The 13,523-nt window shown below is 30.3% G+C and overlaps 1 protein-coding gene across 1 annotated transcript; it reads right to left on the bottom strand.

Moving 5' to 3' along the window:
• Window positions 1–181: 181 nt before the first annotated feature.
• On the bottom strand, window positions 182–5,890 carry LOC139518829 (uncharacterized). Its single transcript, XM_071310429.1, has 5 exons — window positions 5,809–5,890; window positions 4,861–5,096; window positions 3,995–4,139; window positions 722–865; window positions 182–337 (listed from the first exon to the last, which is right to left on the bottom strand). Exons 1-5 carry the CDS (start codon window positions 5,867–5,869, stop codon window positions 312–314), a joined length of 612 nt encoding a protein of 203 aa, XP_071166530.1. The 5' UTR covers window positions 5,870–5,890; the 3' UTR covers window positions 182–311.
• Window positions 5,891–13,523: the final 7,633 nt, after the last annotated feature.

Raw genomic sequence — 13,523 nt, 5'->3', positions numbered from 1 at the left:
ATTTATATAAAAAGTGTCCAAATTCAAAACATTATCAAACTCTCTAAAAATGCCTAGAATGCAGGATTTTGCACCATTCATTTCATTCCCTCCAAAAAAAAAAACAATTTTCGCCTCGCTTCGCTCGGCTCAATTATTTTGCCTCACTAAAATAAGATGCCTAGTTACGGCCTTGCCTTACAGATAAACGACTATTCCGTTGAGTCATTGATGGATGTCATCTGGATCAGGGACTTTCTATACTAGTATAGATTGTCCCTCTCTGAATTGGCTATCTATGGTCGGATTTCTCTTGATGAATTCTTGATGTATCATGCTTGTCCTTGGCTGTAATTGCCTGTGTGATAGACATATATATTCAATTTTTTTGAAAAGTGTGGAAATTTTACAAGCTAATAGATAATCAGTTAAAATATTGAAATAATGAATACTATGATTTTTTTTGTAACAAGGTTTAATCCACCATTTCCTACATAAGGCAATTCCTGTACCCAGTCAGGAATATGGCAGTTGTTTCCCTTCGTTAATATGTTTGAGTTTTTGATTCGTCATTAAGGACTTTCTGTTTTGAATTTTAAATGTGTGGGTCAAGTTTTTAAACATGTAAAATTGGTTAATGTGTCGAAGAAAATGGATGAAAATAAATAATGGTCGATTTGTTCCATGTTTAAACAATAATATCCGAGCCCTGAAGTTTTTATAGATGTCATTTTATCATTACCAAGTTTTTGAGTAGTCTTTTTATTCCCATAAGAGGATCTTTCTGTGTGCTTCTGTTTTCTTAAAACCCAAACAATCGCAATGAGAATCAGATAAGCCCCTATCCCTGCAATTGCTGCAATAATCGTTTCTTTGAAACTTTGATCTGAAATAAAATACAAACATCATTCCAAAAGTATCACGATTCTTTGTCTACAAAAAAAGGACATCTCAGTGATAAACATATAAGGACTAAGATTATTACGATCCAAGATTTATATAGAATAAAAAACAAGCAAACATGCATCAAAGTGTCACCAAAAGTACTGTAATAAAACTGTAGACTGTTATATACATATTATCTATTTGATATTATTCCCAACTTTGTACTTAGTATATATCTATTTTACCTTATACTATAAAGATCCTAATATATTGAACATATTTTGTATTATATGGTTCAATGGACCCAAATACTCCATGTAGGCTACTCACCACTGGCTATTGGACAAACTATTTTACTTAATAGTTGTTTTATCTGGTTTTATCTAGTTAAACAGTTCACCTTTTGACTATTGTACTTTTTAACTATATTGTCAATGCAGAATAAGTCACACCAGAAACAACACCAAGAGCCGTAGCCAGCATTATAAGGTATTTACATTTAAGGGTTTTTCAAATTAGTTTATGGTTAAATGTTTTTGACTTAAATATTTTATTTAGTTTCATTTACTTTGCTAATTGTATTTCAAATTTGATATTTTCTTATTTACCTGTAATTAACTTTCAATGTTGTATAGTATTTTATTTAAAAATTGAATGCTTCTTTTTGTAACTTTATTGGGGTGTAATTTAAGCGTTGACCGAAGTACATTTTGTATGAAGCGCGGAAGCGCTTCATTCTAAAAATGTGCGCACGGTCAACGCTTTCACAACCCTATAAAGTTACAAAAAGAAGCATTCAATACTTATAATTACATTTTTTTAGCTATGATCATGAAAACACAAATTTTATATATTTTTTTATTTAATTCACCTGTGCACTTTATTGTTGGACCACGTTTTATCATGAATAAAAAGTTGTATTAGGCAATGCAACTGCTTACGGAATAACACGTGATGTGCAGTTAGCCAATCAGAATAAAGTATTATAATGAAACAAACATCTAATGTTATTATATAGTAGTATGGTCAACTTACTTTAGTGAACAGTTTTCATTAGCATTGATTAACATTAACAAATTGTTTACATTCAGAGTTGTCATTTAACTGTATTTTGCATTATCGTTTTTATTATTTATTTGCAATAGTGTAATTAAACATAATATACATTATTTGCTACAAAATGATATATTTATATGTAAAGTTGTATTTATTTGTCATTATCTGTATATTTCAGATCTGTAGTTGCCTTCTATGCTATATTTAATAAAGTATATGAACATTTTGTATTAATTCATTTGAGCCTTATTCCACCTGGTCACAAAACCATGACAAATGTTATGGTTATGATCAGTTTTCAAAGATATTCAAAAATAATTTATTTCTGAAATTTCGTTTTTCAATCAATATATGATCATATATAACAAACATAATTTTCACCAAGTATTTTAGCACTTCTAATAATGGTGAACAGTTCCTTAAATGGACATCTATGAGAAAACCATGCAGATGGTGCTCCATGCAAAGTTGTTTGATTTTGATAAAACTTTGCTGACATGTTCAGGTTGACCTTATATGAAAGTCATGCAAGTTTGAAGCCCTTACACTGCTGGTAACCATGGCAACGATAGAAATTTAGGGTATTTCCCAGTTTATTTATAGATGCATATACTGAAATGCATAGATTTCATAGATTTCTCAAATAAAAATAAATACTATAAAACTTCTGAGAGTTTAAATACTTTAATAGCACAGATAGGATGTGTATGAAGTATAAATCACATAATTTTATTAAACATAATGATATATATAGAAAATAAGGGCGTGGCAAAACACATAAAGTGATAAAAAATATGGCCTTTTCATCAAATCACACTAAAACAGACACTACAGCCCAAAAGTCGCTTTAATTTACCCTAAATGTCAGACATACATTGCATTTTCTTTGGTTCAAAATATTTTGAAGGGATTTCGGTTGCAAATCAATTTTATAGATTTTATTGATCATTTAGATAGCCTCCCCCCTTTTTTTTTGGTATTTTCGCAATAAATTGAGGAAAGTCTCATATTTCAATTAAACCAAGCATTCAAAAATAAATACTTCAATTATACAGATTGTATTATGCAAAATAGGTAATTCAAATAGAAAATTCAAAGTGAAATGGATTTTTGTGTCACAAACAATAGTAAGCATCAGGCTTAAAAAAGGGGGGAGCTGCCAAAAACATTTTTTTTTTTGGTATTTTTTTTATTCCAAATTCCTTCAGTACACTTGTCCTTATTACTTTAAAGAGTAAAATCTTTCAGTTCTTCCTAGTAATCCTATTTTGGTTATTGCAGCTTGCTAATTACTAAACTTTTATTCTGGTTAATCAAAAATGATATGAAATTTAATGTCAAGTTCATCATATTGAAAAATCTTAAGTATTCAGAATTTCTACTAGAACTAGCACGACATATTAGAAAAATATGTGGTTTCAAGTAATTTATGTTATTAAAATCCCTTACTTAATAAGAGATGATCAGGGACACATCACCTTCCAAAATTGGAAAGTAAACAATAGGGAATGAAAAATCAGTCTATTTTGTCATACATTTAAGACAGGATTTCCCGTGACAGACTGAAACATCCTATTTGGAAATTAGTATGGCGTTCATTATCACTGGACTAGTATATATTTGTTTAGGGGCCAGCTGAAGGACGCCTCCGGGTGCGGGAATTTCTCGCTACATTGAAGACCTGTTGGTGACCCTCTGCTGTTGTTTTTTATTTGGTCGGGTTGTTGTCTCTTTGACACATTCCCCATTTCCATTCTCAATTTTATAATAAAGTAAAGGACCACTAAATGCTATTCATATTAGATAAATTAAAGGTAAGTTCCGTAGATTTTCCACTTTAAATTAGAAAATTCTTGATTTATCAGCCATTCATTATGCAAAATATTTTCTTATATTTGCTAAGTTGATTTATAAACTTTATACCATTTGGTAAGGTTGTATACAAGTAAGGCTCCATGTTGAAGACTGTACTTTGACCTATAATGGTTAACTTTTACAAATTTTCACTTGGGTGGCCTGATTTGTCTCATTGACACGCATACCACATCCTCTTATATCTATGTGTAAAACGTACAGTGGTAAGTTCTAACAGCTTTTATATGTAAATGGACCAATCCTTGTGGGTTATATCCATTTGGTATAGTCAGTTCTACATGTAAGAATTCCCTTTCCTCTGTACACCATTCCTTTAAATTGTCATCGAAATTTCCATTCAGTGTCTGCAAATATATAAAACACATACTACCATTCAACTTCATTTCTTATAATGACTAACTGTTGCCTGCCGTTGCTTTTAGTATAGAATAGTATTTCTGTGAAATTCTCCTAGATTGAAGACTGCTGAGATGCGTATACAATCGTAAGGGATGATATACAACGATTCACTTATTTTGAACAGATTAAAATACAATCTCTAAAAGAAACTTATATTTTTTTTAATAGAATACAGTTTGAATGATATTGACACGTTTTCGAACATAAAAAGAGAAGCAAAACAGAAAAAAACTTATGAAATAAAAGATATCTCACTTTTTATACTTTCTTGACAGAAAAATTCTGAATCATTTATATTAATAAGTGCAAAGCGTGTAAATCATCGTCAAAGCGCTAAAATGTGCAGAAAATTTTGTACGATACTAGCTGCATCTGAATTTGTACAATGAAAATGACACGTATATTTGTCCATTTCTAGGAATATAATAGACAAAGTCACAAAACAAAAAGTGTAAAGAATGATCAAACATTATTAGGACTGCCTCAGTGTGGCTAGATACCTTGAGCCCCAATTTGATTAAATTACACGAGTCCATGATTTGCTAAGTTTTAGTTCCAAATGAATCACTATAATAACACGAATAACAATTCTAAAAAGAGTATGAGAGTGTACACTGTTCGCTTCCGCTAGGTTTCAGACGAAAATGACAAGTAAGAATAACATACCTTTTTATAGTGTGCGCTTGTTCCAGTTCCAGTATAATATTTAACGGAAATACCAGCTACCAATACTATCCATTGCTTGACTTGTATGCAGATTTTGTACCTATCATGAGGGCTGGAGGAATCAGATCCAAAAAATGTAACTACATTCCTTTTAAAGTGTCTTTGATCATTCCAAGTCAATGTATATGAGTGGTCCCTGTTAACACTATAGACAAACTCAGTTTCGCTAAAATATACTAAAAATAACCGTAATAAGTATATGTGATTGTTTTTACAATATGAAACAATAATGTGTCCCCAGTATACGGATGCCCCACTCGCACTATCATTTTTTTTCTTCAGTGGACCGTGAAATAGGACTCCACTTGAAATTCATCAAAAACTACCTAGATTTTTTAACCTGAAGCGGGACAGACGCATGGACGCATATAACAGAAAACATAATACCCCTCTTCTATCGTAGGTGAGGCATAAAAAGAAGATGTGGTATGATTGCCAATGAGACAACATTACACACTCTTTACACGCTCGTTAACAGGAATTTCTTTAATCCTCTATCTGCTTATACCTACGTGTCAGAGTTTAATTCGGAGGAAGTTTTACTTGTAAAAAAAATCTTTTATCGTCAACTTCGTCAATATTATGTAAGGGTGGATGTTGCAAAAACCAAGGAGTTGATAAAGAACAGACGATCTGGTGAACCTCCTTATAATTGATATCAAGAACATGATATAGGTAATTTTCATTACATTTGACAAACCAAACCCCCTCTAGAATACCTCTTGCGTCCTCCAATGTAAAACATATTTTGGTTAATATGCGATGCTGGATAAATGTCTCGTTGTCGTTTACCCCTGTCCTTGCAACACGAGATCATCTTCAATGAGTTTCAAATAGACACATTGTTATCTAGACCTGCTTTTGAATGAAATACATGAAATTACTTACAATTCTGCTCCCACCCATTCAAAAACTTAAAGCAAAATAGCACTGCTGCATATACCAACATTCCAAACAAGGTCCAGTTATTCTGTAGATATATTAAAAAAAAAATCTTGAATATCTTTTAAAATATGGGATTTTTGAATTAGTAACTCATATTGAATAAAAATAGATGAATTCGAAGCATCCATAGATACGTCTTCACATTGAATGCGTAAAAGCTAACAATTTGACCATCCAAACACGCAGGTATCTAAGTAACAAGAATAGGCCTTCAGGGAAAGGTGGAAATCAACTTTGAATGAATAAAGTGGACCTAAAATTTTATCAAAACTAGTAATGACCAGGCCTAAAGTACATACAATTATTTAATGAAACATAACTTTATATGAATATAAAATGAGCGATTACTTGCGAAATCGACGTGTTTATAACGTTTGTTTATTGAATAAATGCACATTTATACCCCAATGGGGTTGAAGGCATATATAAATGAACACAATACATCATACAAAAATAACAACAAAAGAACAAACATTATATACATATAAGTATCTATCATGCAGTTGTTGAGTCCACTCTCCTCAGTGACCATGACTTTTTAACAAATGGAGCCGTATACTGCATAATTGACGGACACGAAAGACATAAAACCAATTTATCCACATCATCCATATTATCTATATCAGAATAGGTATTTCTAACTTTCTGCAAAAATTGAAGTCTCAAATCTTTATTTTTAATACATGTAAATAAAAAATGTTCTTCATCATCTATTTTATTTAGACAACAATGTTGACATAAACGTTCTTCCCTTTTTATATTTTTGTATCTACCCCTTTCAATTTCCAAAATATGGTCACTTACCCTTAATTTAGTAAATTTTTTCCTTATTTCAAAGTTATTCTCTTTAAGTAAATAAGGCTCAGTTTCATATTTTTTTTTGATTTTACTATAGATAAATAATTTATTATTTTCTGTAAAGAATTTAATTTTTTAAAGAACAGCTTTTTATAGTTTTCTTGCATAATATCTTTCATGTGTTTATTCATTTTATATTTTTCTTTTATGAAGTCAATATTTTGTATATCAGATATATTTAAATTATTTTCATGAGTTATATTTTTTACAAAAGTATACCAAGAATAGGTTCCTGTTTCATCCAACAGTTTAGTTGTGCAGTATGCATCATATAACAACGGATTAATTTCTGTGTTAGATACTCTTGCCATATATTTTAGTGCTTGAACCTTTACATATACATCTATTGGATATTGTCCTAACTCTGCCCTTGGTGCAATGTTAACTGCTTTTTTACTTAAACCTAGAATTAATTTGCAAAATTTTAAATTCACCTTTTCAATAAAGCTATTATCAATTGATGTAAGTATATCAAAATCTTTATCATTATTTACTGCTCTACTCTGAGACCTCAGTACTTTTTCATAGTAGTCCATATACCAAATTTCTGAGTTATACATTAAAATTGGTTTTATTAAAGATTCAAATAGTTTTTTATGTATATTTATAGGTATATTTTCTATATTATTCATATATTTAAACAAACTGAATAGAACTTTTGTGCCTTTTTTTGATAGTTCCATATGTGATGTATGGAATTTACCAGAAGCCTCTATAATATTACCTAGATATTTATATTTTAATACTTTTTCTAATTTATAACCATCCAAAGTAAACTCTGCTTTAGTGTATGGTATGTTTTTTTGTTGAAATACTATCACTTTAGTTTTATTTATGTTAATTGACAACTGCCATTTTTTACAATAGTTGCTTAATTTCTCTAATGACTTCTGTAAACCCTCTGCACTTTCAGACAATAAAAGTAAATCATCGGCAAACATAAGACAACTTAATGACATGTTATTGAGATTTACTGGTTTACAGTCACTATCAAAAATTTCAGGAAGGTCATATAAAACAAACATCAATATTTGCACTAAAAAAACATATTTGGATTTTAGAATTAATATTAATAAACATTTAACATGTTCCCTATTGAGAAATTAAGAAAGTATTAAGAAACAGATCTTCTAACTCCCTCAGGAAAAGTTGACCTCATACTCATTTGAATATAATTGTTAACCCGTTTTTATTAGGTTTCGTTTGGTTATACATTTCCTAGTGTTTCTGCATCCATGGCTTTCAATGGTTTAGGTTTTGAGCGTTCCTGATGAAATTAAATCTAGAAAAGCGTTTTTGCTTCAAACGGAATGAAATTTATAAGGTTCTATTTCCATTCAATTAAAAGGTGTTAACTAAAATACTTGAAACTTGAATTAAAACTGAATGAATGAATGGCTGAATGGTCTTTATTCTCAAAAAAACATATACAAAGTTACAGAAGATAATATTACAATGAGAACAAATATTGAATAAAGTATGTGTGAAATGCAAATGACTGTGATATAATATCATGATACATATTTTGGGTGTGGTCACGTTTCTCCAACATTTGGTAATTAGACTAAAACAACATTAGGGATTATGGGGTCCTCTTAAGGACTGGATCTTGATATCTTCCTGTAATTCACCTGTTCTTGACCAAAATATTGTTAAAAAAGGTATATTTTTTTAAAAGATATATATATTTTCTAATAGTCTCCCAAAATTGTAAAAGTCCATATAGTTTAACACAGTGATGTATTTTTTTATTTTATATAGAAAAAAGATGTGCATGGTATGATAGACAATGAGACAACTCTCTACAAGAGACCAAATGAAACAGAATTTAACAATTATACATAAAAAAGGTGATGTGGTATGATTGCCGATGAGACAACTATTCACAAGAGACCAAATAACACAGACATTAACAAATATAGATCACCGTACGTCCTTCAACAATGAGCAAAGTCATACCGCATAGTCAGCTTTAAAAGGACCCGAGAAAACAAATGTTTAACAATTCAAACGAGAAAACAAACGGCCTAATTTATGTACAATATAATGAATGAAAAACGAATATATTACACAGCAACGACAACCACCGAATTACAGGCTCCAACACTCCCGCTTATCTTGAGACATTAGTGCAACAGAACAATAAAAAACTGCACAAAAACATACATAAACCACTACACGTCCAGTATCCGTTACGGATACGGCCGGAAGCAAATTTTTTGCTTTTTTCATAATTTTGTTCTCTATTTTTCATAATAATGTATAAAAGATTACAATGTTGCGATATGGAATAAAAGTTAACATTTTATATTTTGAGAGCTATGATGAATTTATATATCTTGAGTCATTACTCTTATATAAAAGTACAAAACGCAGCTAATTATCACCTATACAGTTTATTCAAAATTCTTAGTCAACTTGCATTAATTATCCAAAGCTTAAGTAACAAATCGAAAATACTAGTACATGTAGTAGTGCACAATATTCACCAAGCCAGTTCCCACAGTTAAACACTATATAGATCACGACGCAACGTGATGTACCCAATTTGTATCAGCTCCGTTTTCGTTGAAAAAGTTGGACAGATATACGACTGACTATTTCATCTGCTAAGACAGCATACCACGTAAACTGGCTTCGGCTCTAGTGATATACAGACAGAACGACTAGGTAGATATATGATTCTTCACACTAGAAGACAATCGCTTTTGGTGACTTTTTACATAAATAAAACTTGGCTGTTTTGCATCGGTTTAGATTTAACATCTACATGTAACACATATACAAAAATATATCAAGAAATAGAATAAATTACTAAAATGAGGTACAGTCAGTGAACATTTCGATTTTTCATGTTACTTCTAATAAAAAAAAAATATTTAAAAAAAATTATTTCGAGATTATTTCTTCATGATTTGTTATGAAATTTTCAGTTTGATTAGAATTTCCCTTGTTTATTTAAGGATTTTTTTTTGTTGAAAATATTTTGACAAAAGTCAATTAATTTATAATTGTTTTTGAACAGGAGGATTGACTTTCACAGAAATAAATCTACAAAGTTTATCAAGCTCAACACAATTTCGATTTAAACATGCTTGTCTTTAATTGAATTAACTAATATATCATTATTACAATATTAAAGTAAGTATTTATTTCTTCATATCAATTTATGAACTAATTACATGACATGATATAATGGTGTTCGTCATCGATGTCAGTTGAGTCGCAACAATGACACTATCCATGAGATCTTGGTATGTTATGCAACCTTCTCGTCTCAACTGGCAAACGAATGTTATCGATCAGGTTATAAATAAATTAAATAGTAGTACTGATTTACGGGCAGAATCAATTTGCGCCAATTGCAGTTTTGAAAAGGTATTAATTGCGCCACTCTCTTTTATTTTGATAGTATTAATTGCGCCAATAAATGAAATGAAATTGCGCCACATTTACCTGTTAATATTTTTTACCTATATCATACCTGTACATGTTGGGCGCCGTACATGTTTTGCCTATCAGGACAAGACAAGACAAGACAAGACTAATACTCTCACCACCGTGACTTGTTACATGTACATATGAAATATACATCTTCAAAACTAATTAAAAATTATGCAATCTGTAATAGAGCCCTTTAGGCAAATTGTCTCTGTTGGCCATCCTTGAATAAACAGGCCTCTTTAGCTAAGATGAGCACTCAAAACGACCCCGTTTCGAAGATATATTTGATATATTCCACTGTCATAACAAAAATCTTGATAAATGACAACCATATGCTGTCATAACCATAGTATTTAAAGCGCAATAAAAGTCATGGAGGAGACGGTATTTTGAATGAATATTTTATAGAGTATAAAGATGTTTTTATGCCAATATTAGTCAAAGTTTTCAATGGTATTTTACAATCCGGTATATTCCCTACTAGCTGGGCCATTGCTATACTTGTGCCTATTTTCAAGAAAGGAAACGAAGACGATCCAAATAACTATAGAGGTATAAGTCTTGTAAGTAATTTCGCAAAATTATTTACTTCTGTATTAAATCAACGTTTGATGGACTGGTCTGATTCTTTTGATGTCATTACTGACGCCCAGTTCGGCTTTCGCCCAGGTTTTGGAACTGTAGATGCAATTTTTGCCCTAATTTCTGTAATTTTTAAGTCCCTATCAGCAAACAAACGTCTTTATTGTTGTTTTGTTGATTACACAAAAGCATTCGATACTGTTCAAAGGCTAATGCTATGGTATAAATTATCAAAAATTGGTATTCAAGGTAAACTTTTAACTGTTATTAAATCTATGTATACTAATGTGTCTACTTGTGTATGTGTTGATGGTTTTAATTCTGAATACTTTTCCAATGAATTGGGCTTGATGCAGGGAGAGGTGTTATCTCCCATACTTTTTTCATTATATGTTAACGATTGTGAAATGGCTTTCATTAATAGTAATGCCATACCATATGAGATGAAAGAATTGAATTTATTTTTACTTATGTATGCTGATGATATGGTTATTTTCTCAGAATCTGTTTTGGGGTTACAAAATATGCTTGATACATTATATGAGTATACATCAAAATGGTCATTGAGTGTTAATATTGATAAAACTAAAATTGTTGTATTTAGGAAAGGTGGAAGAGTTCATGTTGATGAGAAATGGTATTATGATAATAAGGAAATTGAAGTTGTTGATAATTTTACTTACCTTGGTGTACTTTTAAATTTTAATGGCAAATATAATATGTTACAACAGAAATTGTCAGAACAAGGTAGAAAAGCAATGTTTGCTTTAAGAAGAAATGTGAAAAGTATGTGTTTAAACTATGTCACTTTGTTATCACTGTTTGATACTTATATAAATTCTCTATTGAGTTATGCAAGCGAAATATGGGGTGCACATAAAGCCCCGGCAATAGAGAGAGTCCACATGAACTATTGTAAAAATATACTTGGTGTAATTAAAAGTTGTCTACTAACAATGTTATGATATATCAAGAACTAGGTAGATTGCCTCTTATTTTCGCAAGAAAATGTAAGATTTTCAAATATTGGTTTAAATTACTAAATACTTCAAACTGTATATTGAAAAATTGTTATAACTACTTGTATTGTGAATTAGAGAGATGTCCAAATAATAAGTGTAACTGGTTGTATTTTATAAAGAACGAACTTTTTCTTATTGGTTTAGGTGATGTATGGTATAGCCAAAACCTTATTTGTGACTTGCCTGATGTATATTTTGCTGTCATAAAGCAACGTTTATACGATTGTCTAAAACAAGAACTTGATGCTCAGTTACACATGTCTCCAAAATGTTCTAATTATAAATATATGTTAGATAATTTTTGTCTGCAATTTTATTTATGCAAACCAATTCCAAATGTTTACAAAAAATGTATAACAAAAATAAGATTAAGTAGCCACAACTTAGCTATAGAAAATGGAAGATTTTATGGTATAACAAGAAATAATAGAATATGTACTTTTTGTAAAAATGATATAGAGGATGAGTTTCATTTCATCCTCAAATGTCCACGTTTTCAAGGTTTTAGAACAATTTATATTAAGCCATTTTATTGGAAAAAACCGTCGAGGTACAAATTTATTAAACTGATGAGTACTAATAATGTAAAAGAATTGTGTAATTTAGGTAAATTTATTTTTAGATCTTTTAAGCTTAGATCCGAAATGTTAAAATAATGTTTGTTTATCATTACAACACCTTCTGCTGTCACATAGTCTGTGTTTATGTATGTATTATATGTTTTATTGATGTTGATATAATTGTATACCTATAGTTTATATAGACTTTGGTAATAAAGATATATATATTCATAGTAATTGAGATTTACATACAACAACTTATATAATAAACATGATATTTGGCCCTCTTTTCCTTCTTTTAAGCGACACCAAAAATCAAACGTAGCTAGACCATAAAATTTGGATTGGTTTTTTGCATACGTAATTCAAGCTTTCAAAATCTCAAACTAACTCTCTCAAGAATATTTAAATTTTTGAACCCCCATACTTCACACCCATGTGAGCATATGGAGAATAGTGACTTCTCAAACATATCTAGTTGGCACTCGATCGACAAATTATCTTATATATTTTTTTAAAACAGCATACATTGGTGTAATCGCATGGTAACGCAGATATTTTCTAGTGAAAAGACGACAGAAAAACTTTTACTGACAGATGAAAATTTCGTCGGAGTAAAGATTGTTACGAATTATATATATACCGCTTGTAAAACGACACACTAACCGTTTATACGAATGTTATGCAACAAAGTGGTACTGAAAGGACCGTTATTTTATCTTATACGCAAAACCCTGAAATCTTCATTTTTTTAAAAATAAGTCTAATATGAAGCAATACTATCTTACATTATTGGAATTTGCAAGAGATATGCTACTTTTTTTCGCACGAAATGTGCTCTAATCGTAAATTCGTATTTCGGATTCTGACGAAGTCCTGAGCTACCATAATTACAATTGGAAACACATTTTCAATAACAATAGAATTATCTAATGAAACAATATACGTACTGTTAATTTAGTTCTAGGTCTGGCTACCTTCATGACTTCGATTTATCGTTTACTAGTATATTAACCTTGTCATAAGCGGATAAATAACTCGATCTACTGCTATTTAAATGTACATACTATCATTCAAGCACAAACAATCAGTATACCAGTAGACAAACAACATAAGTGACATTTACTTATATAAACAAAACATAAACACAATTTAATCTTAAAACTAAATATGTTTAGCCATGAGATACGGC

Source organism: Mytilus edulis, chromosome 4 (assembly GCF_963676685.1).
Source record: "Mytilus edulis chromosome 4, xbMytEdul2.2, whole genome shotgun sequence".
Classification (NCBI taxonomy): Eukaryota; Metazoa; Mollusca; class Bivalvia; order Mytilida; family Mytilidae; genus Mytilus; species Mytilus edulis.
The sequence above is the reverse complement of the archived record's forward strand: the minus strand, read 5'-3'. Positions and strand labels throughout refer to the sequence as shown.

Coding starts and splice junctions, on each gene's coding strand:
- LOC139518829 (XM_071310429.1), bottom strand. CDS start 5,869: ATGTTGGTATATGCAGCAGTGCTATTTTGCTTTAAGTTTTTGAATGGG. Junction 4,140..4,860: donor CAAGCGCACACTATAAAAAG/GTATGTTATTCT, acceptor ATATATTTGCAG/ACACTGAATGGAAATTTCGA. Junction 338..721: donor AAAGACTACTCAAAAACTTG/GTAATGATAAAA, acceptor TCTATCACACAG/GCAATTACAGCCAAGGACAA.